This window comes from Colletotrichum costaricense, assembly GCF_030867565.1.
Source record: "Colletotrichum costaricense strain IMI 309622 chromosome Unknown Scaffold_9.1, whole genome shotgun sequence".
In the NCBI taxonomy this organism is placed as follows: Eukaryota; Fungi; Ascomycota; class Sordariomycetes; order Glomerellales; family Glomerellaceae; genus Colletotrichum; species Colletotrichum costaricense.
In genome coordinates this window covers 2,013,002-2,033,472 of record NW_026848238.1, presented here as the reverse complement: position 1 = coordinate 2,033,472, position 20,471 = coordinate 2,013,002, and the positions used below count along the sequence as shown (strand labels likewise).

Genomic DNA, 20,471 nt, shown 5'->3' with positions numbered 1-20,471 from the left:
AAGTGCAAGGAAGGGATCAGGCAGTTCTGAAATAGTGGATTGTGGTGAATCACAAGGAGAGGAGAAATCATTTGCGGTCGAGAGGGGGACGGGGTGTTTTAAGAAGAAGACGCGGCCGATCAAGGATACCACCTCGACCTCGTCGCCCATCCTATCAGCAACCCAGCATGCCCGCATCCCATTCGGCGTTGCCTTGTCGCGCCGGGAAACTACTTCTGGACATGGCTATCTGCGGCGAAGGTATGCGGGCGGGATCAGAGCAACGTATGCGTAGGTCGAGGGTGCTACTCGGCGAGTGACAGTGCTCGCAGGATGGATGGATAACCCAGAGAGATTAAGATGGGTGTCTGCCAAGGGCCAGAGGAAGGCCAAGTGTTGGGGAAGTGGAGTTAAGCTGACGGGGTGCTAGACGAGAAGAGAAGGTGAAAGTCGAGTTTCTAGGGAAGCTTATGATTGACAAATTGCGGGTTAATCGATTAGAGCCTTGGGTGCTGGCAAGTTGGGCTTGAGAAAGGGAGACTAGAACCAGCATTGGATGGTGGTGGGCGTGAACGTTGGAGGTTGACGTGGAAGAGAAGAGATGAAAACAAGGAGGACGTCGGGTGAACATGGTGTGTTTCTGTCATGGGAGGGGAAGAGAGCATCATGAGGTACCTTTGCGTACCGGAGTCGTAGCTTTAAAGCCTGCCATTATCAGCGGAGCCCGCCCGGGCAGCTGCATGGAAGGTCGTTCCGCGCCTTCTAGGGGCGGCGGGGGGCATCGACCTTGGCGGAGAGGTGTGGGCCCTTCGGAAGTACCTGAGTACCTGCGTGATTAGGTAAGGCAGCCGGCGGACGTGGAGGAAGGAGGAATCAGCGGGTGGTTGTGGCCTGGAAGGAGTAAGAGGGGAGGGAAGGGAACGGAGGGAACGGAGGATCCCCAGACGCACCTGCCTTTCACTCATGACCTCCTTTGGGATACTGAGAGGCACGCATGGTCTGTGAAGAACGAGGAAATTGTTTTCTATCGACTGTGCCGCTCTCATACCTTTCAACATTCGACCAAAATCAAGCCTAGGACAACTGCAGCCATCATCCTTCCCCCCGGCATGACTCCCGTCTGACAAGCGCGTCTCTCGCCAAGCAACTGCCGGCCGTCCTTGCGCTCAACCGCCGCCCATGGCACCATCAATGATCGACAATAGCATTTAATCGTCAACAGCTCACTTTCTTCCATACTGAACATGGAGCACGCGCACGCCACAAGAAGACCATCAAAATGATGAAGCAAAGCACCATCGCTACATCAATCGCTTGACACTCTGGGCCTATGATTAAATGCCATTCCTGCTTTCCCAAGCTTCTCTTCTCCGCGAGCGCCTTCCATTTGCGGTTGCAGACTTGGGACGCCTGCCGAGCTCTTGGCCGAACCAAGAACATCTCCTCCAGGCCAGTCAGCGTTGGAGATGGCAACGCTGAATCACACACGCGATTACGTATTCGCAATTTGAAATGAACGAACAACTCTTCCGAGAGGGTACACGACCGATACTTCCCCGAGACTACCGTGGCTTTCCCCAAACACCGCCGCCGGCCTTCTCGTTTCCCCCGGTCGCCCAGAGACAAACGATGCACAACCCACAAATATGCGCCGTCTCACTCGCCAGCCGAGAAATGCCAACCATCGCCAACAGGTTGGCAATTTTTGGCAGCTTCTATCAACGCTTCACGACTGGTACCAAGCACCCGCCAAGTTGCAATATCGGTGTTGGCACCTTCGCCACGGCCAGATAAGCCCCCAGTGCCATCCTTTTGGACGCCTTCCACTGGCCTTTGCACCTGCCAAAGACACGGGCCCAAGAGACCATTTCGGATCGCTCCAAGAGCACAGACAGCACCAAAATCTAGGTTGGGCCGACCATCACACCACACAACCTCCCAAAATCACTATTACCTATGGTTTGTGGGCCTCGTTTACAGGCTCGGGCCAGCAGCTCCTGTCAAAAATCCATGGCGAACACTTCGCCTATCTCTTAGCTTCAATTCGACATATTCCATCGGCCGTCTGGACCCTTCCGACCTTCTTGAATCGAGAGGCTGTGCCGCTTACCTGGTCTTGGAGGGCTGCTGATTGAGCCTTCTCTAGGAGGTGTCGTTGTCTCGGCACGCCAGCCACGTCGTCAGGGTACGAGAGAGGCTGAATCCCCCCGCACCCATAACACCTTCTAGCACACCCGCAGGCCGTCCCAGGTAGCACCCGGCCTGCTGACTTACGCCCATCGAACACGCCATGCCACACCGTTCACACCACCTCTTTCACCTCCCCTTTCCGTACTGGTCAGCTAGCATCGAAGCATCGCCCGAGGAGCGCAACACATACCTGAGCTTCCCATTCAACTGAAACGAATCCCCGGCCGTTATTTTCCGTGTTTGCAACGGGATTCGTACAAGTCGAATGGGATTGCCGCTACTCACGAGCTGCGATACTGCAGCAACATCTCTTGAATCTCCACGGCTTGCCTTGCAGCACCTTTGAGGCTTGCAGACTGAGTACAAACTATGATGATCTACGAAAGGCTTCGGTCTTGCTACATTATTCCAACGACAGGCTGGTTGTTCTTGCTGACGCTACAGCTCTTTCAGCAGACGAGTCGTAACCGAAGCATCAGCTCCCAGTCGTCTACCAAGGCCGGGCGTCTTGCACTAAGCCAGCCTTCGGTCTTGCCTTCAACTTCGAGAAATATCACCGAGACAAGGGGCACACAGCATCATAGGGAACGGCCAAGCCTAGAACTACCCTGTCAATTTCCCTCCCATTGGGCGTCCAAGAGTGGTCCTTGTCCATTCCACCACACCTTGTTCAGCGGGGACCAGACCTACTACACTTCGAACCAGTGAGCTTTGAACGACAGGGGGAGATCGGCACATGCCAGTGACAGAGTAATGGGGAGCCGAATTTCTTCATATTAGTTACGTGGCAATATCCGACTGCTTATCATAGGCAAAAGCTTTTCTATCTGATGCTTGATCCAGGTCTGAGGTGAGTTGAAAGGAGTTGCTGATTCCCCAGGGACCTGATAGCGTCTAGAGCAAGATCTCAACGTCACCTTACCAAATGTCCTAGATTTCCCGCTACATGAGGACAATTCCCTCTGGTTCAAGCCCCACTTTGTCTGCAACTTCGATGAACTCCCCTTCCATCATCCCATCAACATAGCACTCCCCGACCAGTGCTCACGCGGGCTTTCCGCGAAAGAATCCTACTTCCCTTAGTATAACCGGCACTGAACAACCAAGTAGAATAGCTACGCGATCTCCTTTCCTAGTTCCCGGGGGCACGAAACCCGGATGCTTCGGCGAAGTAGACCGCGTTGTTGTGTGCCTTGAATTGATGAGTCGGGCTGTGATGAGGTGTCACGATGCTGGCCGTACCAATGCATTCGTAGCAGAAATCAAGTTTCTCGCAGTCGACGCACTCGTACCCTGTGCCTTGTATTTTGCTGTGGCATTCGTCACAGAGGATCATCTCTCTCCATCGAGCAATACTGCATGTCGGGTAGGGCTTTGGGCGATAACCTTCTTGGCCGAGCCTTAGTCTGGATAAGGGCTGTCCGAATGTCGTTAGGGACCTTGTATTGTATCCATGAAACCGATGTGAATGTTCGGGCATAAAGTCGATGGTCTGAAGGCCATACCACGGGATCCAGGAGGAAGGGTGGCTGACAGAGAGAGAGAAGGACCTGTCGTGTATGCGTCTACAGATGATATCTAGACTTCCAGTCTGTTGTATGATATGCAATGTAGGTTTGGCAAAGATCTCCGTAGTTGTAGCTTGGTCTGAGTAATCTGGAAACCATTCCTCAGTGTCAATATCACTTGCCATTGACAAGAAGGCATAAACACCGTCTCGGGCATCAAAAGACTCAAGTCCTGAAAAGCTGTCTAATAGCTTCTCCAAAGTGATAGATGGCTTGTCTCCTTTCATAACTGCACTATATGCCCGCCAGACTCGTAATATGGTGTCGATGGGATCCACCACCAGTGTCGGGTTCTTATGAGTGTAAACATGGTCTCCACAAACTCTTCGGCATTTGCTATACTCTGATGGCTCTTTGTGTAAGTGGTAGGATTTCAGCTGAAGAGACCCAAACCCACAGAGCCACACGAGATAGCCCAAACGAAAGGTCCGGCTACCCAAGTGAGCGTGTTTCTGGTTAGATAAAACAACCTCTTGAACCGCCCAACGCCGCGATACCCAAGGCCTGTTGATCAGACCAACGAATGCTGCCCATTGCTCGTGCGTCTGATTTTCCCCAAAGCGCTCCCCTGCTTCTGCGATTTGGTCGGACAACCGGCTCGACCAAGCGAACTCTTCGTGCCCGTTTTCGACCAGGCAGTCTCGAAATGACTGTAGAAGATCAAGGGCGACATCGCTATTCTCTGACCACTCCCCCAACCATATGACGATGCTTTACGATTGATAAACCAGATCCATGGTCGCGACCTGATGGCCCTTCTCGACGTTGTCCGTTTGGTTGATGCAGATCGCATCAATCCATAATATGTGAGCTTCCTTGTTCCGAAGCTGTTTAAGGCACGACTCGAGATTCGGTCTTATGGAAAAAGGTTTCTATGTAGAATATCCGGCATTTTTAAGCCAGATTGAGCATGACGCGTCTTGCTGACCCCAGGTGTAGGACAAGGGCTGGTATGATGGTGCTTCTTCGCGCAGACAGACAATCATTTCGGCGCCAAGCTTGGTTGGTTTCACATCAGAAGTTGGTAAAAGCTTCAGCAGTCTCATGCACTTTCTTGGATCCGGTAGTGCTTTGTATTCATATGTCGACATGGCCGGCGGATTGGCCGTGCGTCGAAGGCAAATGGGGAACGGTTGTCGGGATGCTCACACTTTCTCAAAGCACAACTCTAGGATGCAGCTCTTGAAGCGAGTGTCGTGCTACCGATCTAGTGGAGAGGAAGGATCTGTATGTTTTTTATCGACGTATATAATGAGCCTCTCAAAATTTGGGTTACTTCCGCAGAGTATGTTCTGCGCCAAGTGACACGTAACGCGCGCTGTCAGGCACCTAAGATACAGGCGAGTACGAATGACATACTCAGATCTACAACACCAATCATCACGTTATGTGAAATACTGAGACTAAGGGATGATGTGTCTCGAGTAGAACCGGCGTTGGCCGGTCTGGTGTAACGTGGCTTCGGTGAGAGAAAGTGGCCCTCAATGGCTCTTTGCATGCCCTGGGAAAGGATAGATAATATGGTCCAATAAACCCGAAAGATGCAATGTTGCATATAAATGCTGATACGTGGTCTGCTGCCAACCAAATGAGAAAAGCACTTCAAATATGCAGTCACATAGTTGGCCAGGTACTGACTGGCCGCCTCTGTTGACACGAGGCATTATCGATGAGGCTGGTCCTGATGACTCGCGAAGTTCATCACCAGATTCCGTCATTACATCTCATCTTGTTGGAACTTGTTCGACAAAAGATAGAAATTAAGTCAATGATGTGCGAGATGGCAGTTGAGAATCGATAAGCGCAACCCCGTTCCATCTCTTACTCGTTAGAGATAAGGTAGACATTAGTGGCATTAATAAGAACAGTCCCGTCTGTTTGAGAGCAAAACTTTCGCTTTGTGAAGAACCGTCTATGTAGACTTACGGCTCCCTGGGCAGCACAAAGGCCTACATCAGAAAGAACTCCGGAGGTATCACTATAGGTGCTTGGTATCTGAGGGCCTCTTCAGGCTTTGGTGGATGAAAGATGAGATTTTGAGCCTGACCACTAAGAATGGAAGACTTGATACTTGATCTGCATCATTTATTCTTCATGCTCAATTTCAGACTACTGAGCACCCATTAGCCAGCATGAATTCCGAATGTGGTCGTACCTGTCCAGCGAGGCGTTCAGCTGGGGCCATTACGGCCAACCGGGCCTTCTTCAAGGACAGCCAATCAGAGCCATCGTTCAAAGATATAGCAGTGGGTGCCCAACTATCGTAGCCTAACGGCAATTCCCTTCCGTTTGACAACGGCCCGGCTATAGCCGTGTCACGGGTTTGATCAAATTGCCATAGGCTATGGCGCTTGAATCAGGAATCGAGACACAAAAACAATTACCTTACTACGAACATCTTGCAAGGCACAGCAGCTGCAGATGCTTGGGGCTTTCCAGCCGACTTGGCGTTCGGTTTGTCCAAAAGACCTTCGCATTTGATAGACCATCGAATACTTGTTATATTACAACTCCACTATCGCGGCTCGTGCCACGCTTAGCGAGTCAGCCGACTACCTTCGGCATCGCAAAAGCCGGAGAGTACCCATACCTTCAAGTCTTCACACTTTACCCTCCGGTGCATTGCATAGCTGACTTGAGTCTAAACTGCGATTCTAGTCTCGACAAGTCACAGCCATATGCCTCAGAATGTCGCACACTCAAGAACATCTGAGCCACTACGTTCCCGCGGCCGGGGACTATCTTGTGCATTCAGCTTTTTGAGCCTGTCGATAATAAGACTTGTCACTTTCAGACAAATAAGGCGAAACAAGAAGATGTAGACAGCCAGAGTGGACGGTGAACCCGACGGCGGGAGATGAACGATGGGGCCGTCGTGAAGTTAAATAAAGTAGTATTCCAGAAGGCGGAGCAATTCACGGCCCGTGCGGCTAGTTCGTCGTATCATGTTGCGATTTTGAAGGTGAACATTAAGGCTTTCCGACAACAAGCTTTTGGCTTCACGATACCATTTGATGAGGCGTCGTGTCAGACACTAAATGAGCGTAAGATGCGTTGTTGCACATTTTCAGCAGCGGCTTTATAAATGCCCACTTTGCGGCGCTCTCGTTGAATCTCTTTTTCCGCATCTACCCATCCTCCAGAACCAACTGCCAACATTTATTCCCCGAAACAAATTAAGCCCATCACATCATTTCAAGATGCGCTCTGATTTCCTCCTGGTCATGGCGGCTACTTTGGGCTCTACCGCCGCCCTCCGTCGCTCCTGCAAGCACACCAAGGCCTCGGAAGGCTGGTATTACACAACTTCATCCGATACACTCGACATTCTCGCCGCCGACTTCTGCACGTCACCTCAGGTCATCAAGGAGTGGAACAACATCCAGAACATCAAGCCTGGTATGAACCTAAAGGTGCCGTGCCACTGGAACGCCGGCAAACAGCGAGACTGCGCCAAGAATTCGGCGTATGATGGCGCTTACGTGGTCGTGTCCGGCGACACCCTTAACAAGATCGCCTATGACTTCTGTACGACTGCGGATGTGCTGCAGCAGAAGAACTCGGGCCTGATCAAGAACAAGGATCTGATCTACCCCGACTGGGTCATCCAAGTTCCTTGCAGCTTCAACTGACCGCAGTAAGTGGCGGACGTGTGGAGGAATGTTGCAAAGGGAAAGGGGCCGAAGGGCATTTTAAGATCAATAATACTTAATTCTTTGTTAATGATGCCATTAATTTTCTTGTTCAGACTTGATTGAGACTCAGCGTTTCAATGCCTCCATGCTAGGATGCTTGGGTTTGACCATGTATCTCTAGTCATGAGTGTAGCTCAGAACCCCTACTGGCTATCAGTCGCTCTGGTTCTTTGATCAACCAGGAAGGGAGCAGCGCAACTGGTCGCCATGGTCTGCCTCTCAGTGGCATACTTCACCGTAATCTGTATCACGACAGTGTCTAACTGCGGCCGCTGAGGTTAATTTCCACCACAGTAGTCCCACTCCTGTAATGCTACTCGTGCTTTAAGAACAGGCGACATCGCTAGTTTGGTTTCCAAAAAAGGGCCGTGCAACCAAGTCCGATGTTGCTGCAGATTCGCAGAATGATCTTGAGATAGGCTCAAAGAATATTCTTGCAATCGATATATTATTCGATGCATTGAATGCTCACCGCCGATGTGCTGGAGACCATAGCTGCCGCAGTCGTTGTTGTTGTAACCTGTCAATGAATCAATCCATCACTGCCAAATCAGGTTCCATACTCCTACGTCAGGTATCATTACTCTCAGTATTATCGGCACCGAACAAAAGATAATAATCGCAACGCGACCTCCCAGTTGCGTTCCAGAAGGTACAAATCCCAGAGGACCTTGTCATTGTTGCCAGTCTTCGATTGTTAGACAATGCGGCCGCGATTCAAGACAGGATACCGCCGCTGTGCTCAACACCAGAAAGGTCACGGCCTACGTTGCATTTTCTTCGTCATGTCTCCACGCACCTGAGTCCAATATTCTTGATACCTTCCTGCTCCATATGCTCATTACTGCGTGCCATAACTCGTGACAGCTTTTGATAGTTAGCCTCGCGGGCAGTTTGCTCTAGGTCCCCCAGCCTCATCCTAGACCAACACACCCATCTTGCCTCAGTAATGACCGAGCAGCTGCTAGACAATGGCTGTGTTTTTCAGTCGCTATGATACATAGGTCAGCCTGTTATGGGCTGAGGTCCTGAGGATCCTCATGGCCATCGATGTAGGTGCACGCAAGCCCATTACCATGTGTTGAGACCAGAGTTCCCTCGAAAGAAGCCTTGGGCGACATGCAGATCCGAGATTCAATGTAAGTCAGCCCACCCACTTTTGGGCCCTGACAATATTCAGACAAACGCCTTGCAATCACGCGTCATCGTCCGCGCATTTTTGGACTGGGTGGACAAGCCTTCTAAAGCCATTTTTTGTGCAAGCTGCGTGGAATATTACTCTGGGATACCGTATGGAAAGGCGTAACGGTGGATTCTGATTGTTGAATGACCAGCACATAGTTGGGATAGGTCAATCTGCGCAGCTGCAAATATTGCCGGGATACAGTAAGAGACCTGCAGGTGACCTTTGTCTGCGAATCACCAAAAGTAAGGCTTGACAATAGCTCACTGATAACAGCAACGTTGAAATCAATAAAGATACTGTTCGCGACAGAGCTGAATGACGTCCTGAAACGAGATGTCTCTTGGTGAGTCGACAGCCTTGTCGCTGAATAGAGCGATACTACGACTTAAGACGACCAAAGAGACAACTACAAAAGCGATGACGAAGAAAGTGGTGGTGAAAAATGTGAAGACGAAGAAAGTGAAGACGGAAAAGGTGACCACGGAGAAAGCAATGACAGGGAAATACTTCCCAAGAGCGATGAACCAACGCGAAAGAAAAGCCAAGGAAGGGGTGCAAATGTTGAAATAGTGATTGTATCAACGGCTTTGAGTCGCCCAAAGGTGTGTTGCATGTTTAAAGTTGATGCTTATTTATACAGCCTGATTGACAGTGACGCAGACAAAACAGCTGCCAGAGAGCTGAGGATTACGTCGAAGGCGTCCCTCTCGGCCATCTCGGCCCAACACCTTTTCACCAGTTTCATGTGGAATATTTCGGAGTTCCTTCCAAGAGACTGTCTGGATTCAGGTCCCGATGGAGTCAAACAAGAGCTAGAGATAGAAGTCCCACAGACTTTCGACTCGATCGACTTTGCTAAGACATGGCTCCGATCCCAACTTCGCCACCGTAAACTTACCAAAGTCATTCGAAGCATGAAATCATACGGCCTAGGGAGCATAACTGACATCCTTCTTTGCATGATCCCGGCACTCAGTTCTAGGAATCTCTTGCCTGACCAGGGAATTCCCAGATTGATGCCTCGTGTTGGCCCTGGGCGTGGATGGGTAAAAACAGCGACCTGTCACAAGAAGCTCGTTGAAACGATTAAGACAAAGGGCGAGAAGCTCAACGAAGATGACAAGTTGAACGTTGCCATTGCTGTGGCTACAGTCGACTTCTTGTCCTCCGCTCATGAGCCGTATGATGAACAGATGACGCCTCCTTCGGACTTGTGTCGAGAGCTGGAAGCTATTGGAAGACATCTCGAATCCCCCAAGTTCGCCGGCATCATGGCAAAGCTCGACCTGTTTACCGCTGCCAAGACCGTCACGAAATATTTTCCAGAATTCTCGAGAAGTAAGCGAGTCCAATGAATTAGACAAAATCTTCGCAAAGAACACTCTTGGCCTCACGCGGCATCACCTGGCGATGATCGCGGCGGGTGTTGATGTAAGTGACACAGAATACTGCAACTCCCAAAACGATTGCGTTTGGCTAAAAACACGATAGTCTGTGTATCAAACTTCACACCAACTGAGTCAGGATGATCTGTAAAGTCTTTTTTTAAGTTTTGCAACCCTTCAAAGACGATCGAGCTTTACTAACTCGATGTGTAACGCATCAGAAGAAGTTTCAAGAGTCGGCGATATTTTTGGTTGGACTCCGTATCATTATGGATATCTCGCTGATGACCCTGAATTCAACATTTTCATGGTTCACCCAACCGTCAGTCTGGACCGACCGCTTGCCTAAGTTACTGGACAGCCTAGGCCGGAGTCCGATCCATATCGCTGCCTTATTTGGGAAATCTAAAAGCCTCGCATCTGTGTTGAGTGAGTTGAGTGGCGAAGCGCGTAAGAGCGTAATTCAAGCCGGTGGACTTGACGACCTGACTCCTCTCAATCTGGTCTCGAAAATTGGAAACTTGGGGTCCCTTGACTTCTTGAAAGAACACGGCGGAAAACAATCTCTTGAGAAGAAGGACTCTTGGGGCCGCCAACCACTTCACATCGCCTCCAGGCTAGGACATACGAAGTTGATCACCCAGCTTCTGCATATGGGATCGCGTTCAAATGAGCTCGACGAGGCTGGAAGATTATTTGTTGACTACCTTGTGGAAAATGCAACAAGACAAAGAGACGATAGCGTCTCTCAGACGCAGCAAAACACCGATTCCTCAGTCACTGGCTCTCCCAATGTTTCTGAGAGCATGTTCAATCCCTGCTTCAACGCACTTTTGAAGTTTGCGATGGATCCAAGCTGCCGGTACAGCAGTGGAAAATCATTCCTTCATATTGCAGTTGAGGTTGCAGACGACGATAGCATCCGTAGTCCAGAGGGGAAAGGCTTTAACATCGAAGCCCAAGACAAGAATGGGTGCACGCCTTTACGCTATGCGATTATCGGCGGCCGTACTGAGGTGTTCAAATTCTTTCTGCATGAATGAGAGCAGATTCATTAGCAAAGGACTCTCGCGGCATCACGACACTCATGTTCGCCGCTGGAAAGAAAAGCCTCAAAGAGGTCGCCAAAACACTGCTTAAAGGGTCCAGAGCGGTCCCTTTAGTCGGCACTGACTTAAACAACAGCTGTACAATTCATTACGCTCGTGGCAGAAAGATGGCTCAGCTGCTTGTATCAGAATATTGCAATCTGCTGGCAACAGATTCGGAAGGAAGGACAGCCCTACACAGGGCGATTGAGCGCAAGGACCAAGATGTTGCGCTCTATCTCTTGAGCGCCGGCAGCCCTGGCCAGGTGCAAGAGAATGCTTTCGACTATAGCCATGAGTCCTTGCTGGTCACAGCTTGCAAACAGGGATTTTCAGAAATTGTCCCAGATATCCTGAAGCAATGGCCCAAGACCATAAATGCCGAGGACTCTAGCTATCAACAGCCGCCTATTTCATGGGCTTGTGAGAGTGAGCATCACGATATTGTCAAACAACTACTTCAACATCAGGGCCCTGAAGTAGATGACGTGAATCAGGCCGCTCCAGGGTGGAGGGAGTATACTCCAATACACTTTGCGGCTGATGTAGAAGACTCACAAGCCTTAACTCTCTTACTGAAGAAACCATCTGCTAAAATTCATCAAGGAAGTCTAACAGGCGAGACCCGACTTGACAGAGCACTGTTTGATGGGAGAGTAGAAGCTGCTCGGTTGCTTCTCCTGCATGCACAGACATCAGACTCCCAGAGACTCCGCCGCCTGAAGGAGTTCACCTTCTCCCAATCCTCTCAGTTCCACGGTTTGATTGGGAACATGTTGCAAGCTCTGCTAGAGACCACTTTAATTCTCTCATTCCTTCATGAGCTTTCTGTCCAAGAGCTTCCAGCCAGCGCTCAAAAGGCATTCGACAAGTTCGCGGGCGATCGAAGGCAGGAGACATGGGTAAAGTCGAAGACCTCTTACCACGTAGCAATCTTACTTCGCGATAAGAAGCTTGTGCAGATCTTGATAGATCACAGTGTTGATCAAAATGGCCTTGACGAAGACAATTGGTCCTCTATGGACTACCTGAAACGTTTCTGCCTCGAGGAAACCTTCAGAAGCCTCTACAACCACTCGAAACCTGGGGAAATCGATAAGACACCCGACTATAGGAGTCCCGCCACCCTAATTTGGGACCAGTACAAGGAAAGCCTCCAAGTCACTTCCGAACCCGTCGATGGCCATGATAAATACCCAACCGCCCACGGTATGTCATCACTATGCAATGGTTCACACATTCAAATGATATGAATGAATATCTAATTCCAACAGTGATGAAGGTCGTCAGGCAATCGCCGAACCTCCTAAGAGGGTGTATACGCGCCAACCACAGTATCCCTCCATCGAGAGAATATTTCAATTCGAGGTCGAAGTCCTTCGTAACTCCAATTCTCGGTAAATTGCTTCCGACTCTATCACCTTACCTCTGAGCGCCGAAAATTGATAAGTCATTGCAGGATATTGGGAATCGGGTTCTGTGACCCGAGTCTTCCAAACAACATCTACTACACAATGCTAGGTTGGTTCAAAGGATCGTGGGCGTAATACAGCGATGATGGGGAGCTATTTGTTGAAAATGGCTATGGTTCCATTCCAAGCCCAGACTTCGGAGGCGCCGGGACTTCCGGATACCCTGATTTCGTGGGTATTTGTTTGTACTCAAGTACTGGACAATGATTCTGTACACGCAACGGTAAAAGATTGGAAATGGGTAGATTTCAAGTATCAAGATCCACAGCTTGATTCACATGGTATTGATCGAACTTTAGGAGATGCCTTCTCGAAAGCCACCGACAGTCTTAGGTTTGGAAAAGTGTATCCCTGTGTGGGGTTCGACTTGGAAGAAGAGGGAAAGGGACTTGAATTCAAAGTCAATTTTGGCGGGTCGAAGGATCATCCCTTCTGTTACAATGAGCCTTTTTAGTTTGTATCGTTAGCTCGGGCTTTTGAGTACCCTTTCATAGGCTTATCTTCACTTCATATCTTAATAAGCAATGTATTAAGACGAAAGGCTATATCCGTAATCATAATTCACAAGCTTCTCACTAGCACGAAACGCCCAAGAGAGGACATTGTAACGTTTTCCTGTTGCTGCTCAGTGCTCAAATTGTACCTTCTTTCCGAAAAAAGTCCACGCACCCTGTAGACGATCGCCTAATAAAAAGAGAATTAAGGCCATAGACATTGCTGAGGACGCATGCTACAGCTTGCAGTACCTCAACATGATACCAGGAGTATGTTATCGTCTTCGCAATTCCGAGATTCCATACTCAGTCTTCTTCCTTTCTGAATCACTCAAATACAATCCTCAATCTTTACAGTAAGATTCAAGGGATCAAGTGACGCCAAAACAGACGTGCTATTCTCTCCGATGGCTCAGAAACCCTAAACTCGACATTGATGTATTGCCATTGTTCATGATCCTCTAAGAGGGTCAGATGGGTATTAGTCACACGAGACGTACAGTCTCATTTCAGGTCTTTAGATATTTATTCAAGGTGACAAGATCATTCCACAACATGCGTCTACACGTACTTAGTGCTCAGCTACAGTTCCTCCGCCCACTTCCACTTGGAAAACGGTAGCGTCGCCAATTTGTCGAAACTAGTGGCTATTCCGGAGAAATTCTAGACCTGTGCCTCTACCTCCAGTCTTCGGCCAGGAGCGCCAATATCCAGGGCGTCCTCTTTCAGCTTGATAACTTACAGAACTTCTGCTTCAAATACCGTGGCAAAGATTAGAGACTTTAAGTCGTCATTGTTTAGTTCGTTACGGAATAGTGCGCTCCGTAGGCTATTCGCTGCAAGAAACTGTATTGGTGGATCAGGGTCAAGGCGCGGAATCGGGGCTGGATGCTTCGGCAAAATTGGAAACAAGTACCGACGGATCACGTAGGCAGGATGCGGCCTGGAAATCTTGACGTAATTACAGGCTCAGGTCTAATCGTTCATTTTTGACAACAAGGCAACCTCGGACATTACTGAGCAAGCGAGCAAGACATCGCAGTTAGACTTGCATGCAAGAGCATCTTGAGCGGCCCAAACCCCTGTTCACCGTCGCGTGCTCCACACAAATCAGGGTCCCAAACCCTCACGAATCTAACCACAATCCACCCACCCATACCACATCCCTACTCAATGCACATTCTCATCTTCCAGGACATCACAGCTCATCTGCTTCCACTGGCGTCGATGGTTTAGTGGTAAAATTCTCCGTTGCCATCAAGCAGCGTCGGGGAGCCGGGGGTTCGATTCCCCCTCGACGCAACCTTTTGCTGTTTTGGGGGTTACCTTTGGAATAGTACCTCTTTTTTTGACATTTCTGAGTAGTAGTGGCTCTCGGGCATGCTTCTGGGGTTGAGCAGCACAAAAGGGAACATGTGCGGGCTTGCGGAGGCTGGAAACAACATGGGAAGGAAAGGGAGAAGGAGGTATGAGCTGTCCTGTGCTTCTCCCCGTGAGCGCCTTTGGTCTTCTCTTCTGCACAACAATGAATATGACTTCTGGCAACTACGAGATATCGTTTTTTCCTTGGGTGATCTTTGTTCCACGTCAGCTGATCCTGATAAGTCTTCCGAGCCTTCAAAGACTTTGGCTCACTCAGTCTCCTTCCATGTCCTACATACCTACCTGTGATCTCTGCCCAAGATCTCAAACACAGTAGTTCATCTAGAAGTGGATGACAATATCTCGGAGAAGGGAAACATCTAGGGGGGCCCATAAGATCGTTCTAGCTCTGGGAATAGCATTTCCGGTGAAAGTTAGACCCCGGATTTTTAACCGCAGTCAAAAGCTCCAGACGGAAATCTTCTTTCCTCCTCTCCGATAGGTGGCTATATCTCCGGGATTATCGTGGTATCAAACTGGTTGCCCGCCGGGTGGGGCCTGTCCCGAGCCTGCTCGTGTCAATATGGCATACCATGAAGTGGGAGGTCTCCTTTGCCGTAAAGAAAGTGGACTCCATTCAGTTAGCAAGGCTTCGCAGCGCGTACGTATGCCTATCAGCTCTCGACGGGCATCAGCATCCAAAGTTTAGAAGAGAATCGACCAAGAGGCGGAGGCGAGCAGGCAGGCAGAAAAACGCCGCCGCAAGATATGGTGCAGCTCGTAGCATTGTGGCGATATGAGTGGTACTCGTAGAGTCTTCATTGACATATGCGAGTAAGTGCGGTGATGTCCTGTGACTCTTCACTCTGGCCAACGCAGCAAGTCGACGAGTCTCGCTATCAGGCAAACGCAATATGGGTATTTCGCAAACCATGTGATAGATGTTGAGATACACAAGTCCTAGGTATCGAGGCATCGCCGTCTCGTTCACGATGTAAACCCATGCGAGGTAGTCGAAGCGACACAGCCTTTTAGACTCGAGCATCACTATGACTCATCTCACAAAACCTATGAGATCTTGGATTTGAAAGGCATCATCTTCTATGAGACATCATGGCGTTATTCATACTAAATCACATGCTACACTTTGGAACACGCTGAAGACTCCAGATGTACTTGTCCACAGCCTGCAAGAACGCTGGAGGCCTCCCTCACGGCACATTTTGAGAAACGAGGAGTCATCTGCCTCAGGCTCGTGATCTGTATCACGACTCATCCAGCAACATTTGTTTGAGGCTCAAGGCATCCGCGTTGCGTTCCACCAGCTACCCGGTAGACTGGGAATGTCTAGCTCGTAAGCCTGACCTATCAAATATCCAACTTGCAGATTCACGGCCGCCCAGTGCGTGAACACTGTCCTGAGTCTTCAATATGGAGAGATCTTCATCCTCCAATAGGAGTTCCATCATAGGACAGACGACGGATGTGACATCTTGATGATGTAGAGGGGTGTGTAATCTTCCATCATGAGTGCCGGACATGCTACAATACCCATCTACCAAGTGTCGCGGCATGTCATCGAAGTCTCTTTCACGAGGCGTGAATCATGTAAATCAAAGCGGACTGACATTCGTCACAATCATTCGAAGAATACTGAAATCTCCAAACTTGCGGCATGTGAAATCTGAAGATACGAGTCATCCTTTTGAAGTACGAGCCTTTTCTATACTACAACCATAGCATAACGGCAATACACGTCTTGATCTGAACTACTAGCACGGGACTGGTCGCCCATACAAGCACAAGCAATCCTACTCTCAATCACAATTCACGGATTGTCACAACTGCTGCCTACACCCAGACCATTCTTCATCCCTGAAGAAGAAAGCTTCACCAAAACGATTCGCTCTCATCAACTCCCCAACCCTCCCCGGTTAACCATCCACCATCCCAAGGCAACGGAATCATCGTCGTCATCGCACCCGGTGCCTGGCCCCCAAAGCAACATCCTCACCAGCGCATCCGATCTCTGGACCCCAGAAGAGTGGCGATATTCCCCGTTGGCCTCAATCTCCTATCACTTGTCCCGAGAGCATGCTTACACCCAGCCACCCGTACCTCCCGAAACACAATATCAACCAATCAAATCCCACTCATCATCGGGCTCTGCACAGCCTCTTCCCCTTTCCCGACACGCCGTGAGTGAAAGCGAGTAAATCAGAAAAGGGAGAGTGGTTGAACCGGGCAACTCGGAGAAGAAAAAATTCCAGGTGTGAGTCACAAGGTGTGTGCGCTCAGCGCCAACAAATCACACACCCAAGTTTTCGGGTGCGTGATGGTCGTAATGGTGCACCCGGCGGTCTTGTACCAACCACACACACAACGCCTCGGAGATTGGGGGCGTTGAAAGGTGAGAAAAAATCGCAGATAAGACGCCCTCGCGTCAGCGATGCTTCGGCGATGAGATGTAGCACCAGCGAGGCCACATACATGTCAACCGAAGGGGTGGAAAAACTCAGAATAGAGAATCAAAAAAGCACGGTAAAGAATACAGACAACTCACTATACCTTACCTGACCTCACCTTACCTCATGCCAGCTGTCAATCCATCGCCCAAATATCGAAATTCGCAATCGGAAATCTTGAAAGATTGCGACATTCGTCAGCAGATGGATCGGTCTAGCCCCCCCCGGTCCCCTGCCGCCCAAAGAAAACCCTCAGGTACCTTACCTCAACTCTCGGACTCAACCTCACCTCATAGAAGGAAAGAAGGAAAGGAAAGGAAGAGGGCAGAAAGAAAGAAGCAGATCACGACACCAGCTTGCAAAAAATTTCCAATGAAATGCGTTGTCGATTTACCTCGCATCAGCATGCAGCCTGGTCGTGGTGCAGCGCGCAGGCGCGCATGCCTCTCTCATTGTGCATGGTGGCAGCGTGTTTTTTTCTCAGATATTGCTGCCCAAGATTGGATTGGAACTTTCGCAGTGCAGCCCGAGTCCGCCACACACACTCACACTCACACTCACACTCGCACCACGCACCACGCACTCGGCGCACTTCTGTCAAACGCTGCGTCATAACCCACGCGGTACCAGATTCACCAGTAAACATGGAGCAAAAGCCGGTACTTGAGTGACTTACCTCAGAGGGGGCGTGTCCTTTTCCCCATCATCCAAAAGATACATTCCATCGCAAGTACCACCATGATTCCATTCCGTTGGGTATCGCAACCTGATATCACCATTTGTCATTCTCTATAGAACACCACAGAAAAAAAGAGTCACAACATCCTCAAAGGGGGTGTTGAGGTCCGGACAGACTTTACGCCCCCTTGCCCCTTGCCCCCTTGCGTGTCTCTCTCTTCAGCGCGACCCGAAATCCCGGAGACCCGCCTCGCACGCGGGAGATCCGGACGACGGGGGCACCGGTCGGTGGCGAATCTCGAAATGCCCGTCCATCCGAGCTTTTCATTGGTCGTCATCACCGCTGGTCCCCTGGGACTTCAGGGAAAGAGAGGAACTGTGCCACATTGACAAGGATTACGAAGCCAAGGCTAAGCCACATGTCTCCAGGGATCGCTTACCTCACCACATGCCTGACCAACCATCCTCGACCTATCCGGACCCAGGTGTTTGGGGTACATCGGCCGGCTGTGGCGTTTGGGCCTGGGTTTTGCACGTTGTACTCTTAGTCTGGCCATCGGTGGTGCACCGGTGGTACCTGTTTCGTACGCGCGCGTCTTTCAACGACATGCCAAATCGAGGCTGTGGTATCCGTATACTGCGTACCTACACATACGTTGCTGCTGTGAGTGGCTTCGCGGTGATGATGCGGCCCTCGGCCATCTCGCTCTCGCTTTTCCCGTGATTGCGTCGGGACGATGAACAAGTGCGAGCTGAGGTCACCTGGCTTCAGACTTGAATCCCACGGAGCCATTGTCTTCCCGAGGAAGGGAAGTCTGTGAACCTCGATTCCTCTCAGGCTCGGCCATACTCCTCTGGCGTGTCGAAATAGTGTCTTCCCCGTCGGGGGCCCCCTTGGTTTGTGGGCTAGAAATCAGTTGATGGCATCTCCAAGACAACGGATGGATATCCAGACCGCAAGTCCCAAACCCATATACCACAACCCTCATTGGCTCAACCCAGATCCCATCCCATCGGACCAGTCACCTCACACTTATCACCAGCCCTGACATCGAAAAACCCCCCTCCTCCAAAATAACCCCTCCTCCGATGCACAGCAATTCGCTACACTGATTCGCGAATTCTCACAAAAAAGATCAAATGCACCCCAAAATTGAAGAGAATTGCAAAACCCAAAACCTCCAACAACGAATTATAAACAGCCACCAGTGGAACAAAAATGCAAATGCCCCTCTTGTTCAGCGAAAACCCTCTGCAAAAGCCCTGGCCATGCACACTCCCCCGAGAAACCCTCCTTCCACCCCCTCGGTACCAACCTACCTTAGCCCCAGTCCTATGTACAGTCCGGGCAGTCCAGCTCAAGTCCTGCCACCGCAGCCATCGTCCAGGGAAAGGTTACTGCGTAGGCATCCTCATCCCTCTTTCGATAGGGTGATATGGCCCATAAAGCTGCTGCTCTTAGACTGGAACAAGAGGGGCCATGCTCTGATGCCTATGTACACAGTAGTGTACTGCCCGGCAAACGCAAGCAAGTCCATTTGGAATAAGGTGCCACCGCCCGGCGTGCGCCCAGGATGATAATGGAGCGGGGCCCATCAAGGTCAGTCGAACTGTCGAAGCAGAAGAGAGAGCCAAGACCATAAAAGCCAGACAGACATGCATGACGTTGCGGCAAGGCGTGCAGACCGCAGCGCAGCGCAGGGCGACAGACGGGACCAGGGCACCATCCGTTGGCTTGCCGTCCCCTACCCTCACGAAGCATACTCCGTACTTCCTACATATGCCTCCTCCTTCTTTCATGGTCCTAGGCGCAGGCGTAGGAGCAAGCGCGTGCGGCGTGCGGCGTGAGGCGTGCTGAGGCTTCGCTCGCCCGTTGCCGCAACCCTGTCCATCGATGCGTTGTCCACAGGTCTACGGAGCCGGGCCCTCGCAGCTCAAACGCACGGAAAATCAAGGAAATCTTCAGCATCTTCAACGAATCCAGAACAACGTGGATGCGAAGACGATCAAAGAGGAACCCGGCGAGAAGGCCTGGCAAGGGGAGGTATCGTGAGAACAGACAGCGGCTGGTCGACCGGCCGGCCGGCCGCCCTTCCTATCGGTCTACTGATACACAAACAGCCAGGGGGGGGGGCCTTTGGAGCAGGGGCCTTGGATCTCTTCACTAGGAGTCTAGGATATCGACGGACAACTTTATCCGTCGCGGTCTTGCCGCTTACCGCTCATGATCAGCCCTTGATGATGCACTCCGCCAACCGAAGCGAAGGAAAGAAGCTGAGAAGAGCAAGAACCAGTGCCGCTCCTCCGCACCCGCGATCCACCGTCGAAACAGGCGCGACTCTCTTCCAGTTTCCACTATACTTGTTCCCACTTGGTTGCATGGCAAAGACAAAGGACGAGCAGCAAGACGTTGTATCCCGCATTTCTTCGCTTCTCGCTTGTCGCTTGTACCGTAGCCCCGGGGTGAGAGGGGATCGTAGTCCGAATCCATCACAGGATCAGCCAGAGGCTTAGCAGAACCCTAGAACGATGGGAAGCTCGGCTCCTGTGCTATTATCGCTCTCCGTGTAGGTGAGCTGATCCTCTTAGTGACCATGTGTATGTGTTGTCCAATTGTCATACGTCCGAGATACCACCACAATTAGCAAATCCATACGCGCCACACCGTCTCGTGATGGCGATGGCCTCACTGGAGACCACCTGATACTGGCTCGAACAATCGTATAATTGTACAGCCTTAAAAGTGATACTTCTGTGCGCGTCGTCGACGTCACCGAGCCCTAACATGACCCTGTCAATGGTCATCAGGCGCATGCGGCATCTTCAACCCAACCAGGGGCAGCGGGGATTTTTTCTCTCTCTCGTTTGAACCACTGCGCAACAGAAAGAAAGCAGAAACGACTAAAAAA

At 50.5% G+C, this 20,471-nt stretch overlaps 7 protein-coding genes across 7 annotated transcripts, besides 1 other annotated feature; 5 read left to right on the top strand and 2 right to left on the bottom strand.

The window, feature by feature from the left end:
- Window positions 1-476: 476 nt before the first annotated feature.
- On the bottom strand, window positions 477-647 carry CCOS01_09481 (uncharacterized protein; the record flags this gene model as incomplete). Its single annotated transcript, XM_060457639.1, has 1 exon — window positions 477-647. The coding sequence occupies one exon, from the start codon at window positions 645-647 to the stop codon at window positions 477-479; it is 171 nt and encodes a 56-aa protein (XP_060312339.1).
- Window positions 648-1,625: 978 nt separating this feature from the next.
- On the top strand, window positions 1,626-2,180 carry CCOS01_09480 (uncharacterized protein; the record flags this gene model as incomplete). The annotated part of the gene is made up of 2 exons (XM_060457638.1): window positions 1,626-2,059; window positions 2,129-2,180. The coding sequence occupies 2 exons, from the start codon at window positions 1,626-1,628 to the stop codon at window positions 2,178-2,180; spliced, it is 486 nt and encodes a 161-aa protein (XP_060312338.1).
- A 935-nt stretch (window positions 2,181-3,115) lies between these two features.
- Window positions 3,116-3,196: a sequence feature (Short protein (CCOS01_09479, KAK1524392.1) was converted to a misc_feature.).
- Window positions 3,197-3,301: 105 nt separating this feature from the next.
- Window positions 3,302-3,964, bottom strand: CCOS01_09478 (uncharacterized protein; the record flags this gene model as incomplete). The annotated part of the gene is made up of 2 exons (XM_060457637.1): window positions 3,302-3,719; window positions 3,756-3,964. The coding sequence occupies 2 exons, from the start codon at window positions 3,962-3,964 to the stop codon at window positions 3,302-3,304; spliced, it is 627 nt and encodes a 208-aa protein (XP_060312337.1).
- A 2,973-nt stretch (window positions 3,965-6,937) lies between these two features.
- Window positions 6,938-7,369, top strand: CCOS01_09477 (uncharacterized protein; the record flags this gene model as incomplete). The annotated part of the gene is made up of 1 exon (XM_060457636.1): window positions 6,938-7,369. One exon carries the CDS (start codon window positions 6,938-6,940, stop codon window positions 7,367-7,369), a length of 432 nt encoding a protein of 143 aa, XP_060312336.1.
- Window positions 7,370-9,361: 1,992 nt separating this feature from the next.
- Window positions 9,362-12,638, top strand: CCOS01_09476 (uncharacterized protein; the record flags this gene model as incomplete). The annotated part of the gene is made up of 5 exons (XM_060457635.1): window positions 9,362-9,956; window positions 10,550-11,011; window positions 11,266-11,636; window positions 11,784-12,300; window positions 12,613-12,638. The coding sequence occupies 5 exons, from the start codon at window positions 9,362-9,364 to the stop codon at window positions 12,636-12,638; spliced, it is 1,971 nt and encodes a 656-aa protein (XP_060312335.1).
- A 5,407-nt stretch (window positions 12,639-18,045) lies between these two features.
- Window positions 18,046-18,303, top strand: CCOS01_09475 (uncharacterized protein; the record flags this gene model as incomplete). Its single annotated transcript, XM_060457634.1, has 1 exon — window positions 18,046-18,303. A coding segment is annotated over one exon (258 nt), but the record flags the coding sequence as incomplete, so codon positions are not given.
- A 766-nt stretch (window positions 18,304-19,069) lies between these two features.
- On the top strand, window positions 19,070-19,420 carry CCOS01_09474 (uncharacterized protein; the record flags this gene model as incomplete). Its single annotated transcript, XM_060457633.1, has 1 exon — window positions 19,070-19,420. A coding segment is annotated over one exon (351 nt), but the record flags the coding sequence as incomplete, so codon positions are not given.
- Between the last annotated feature and the right edge of the window lie 1,051 nt (window positions 19,421-20,471).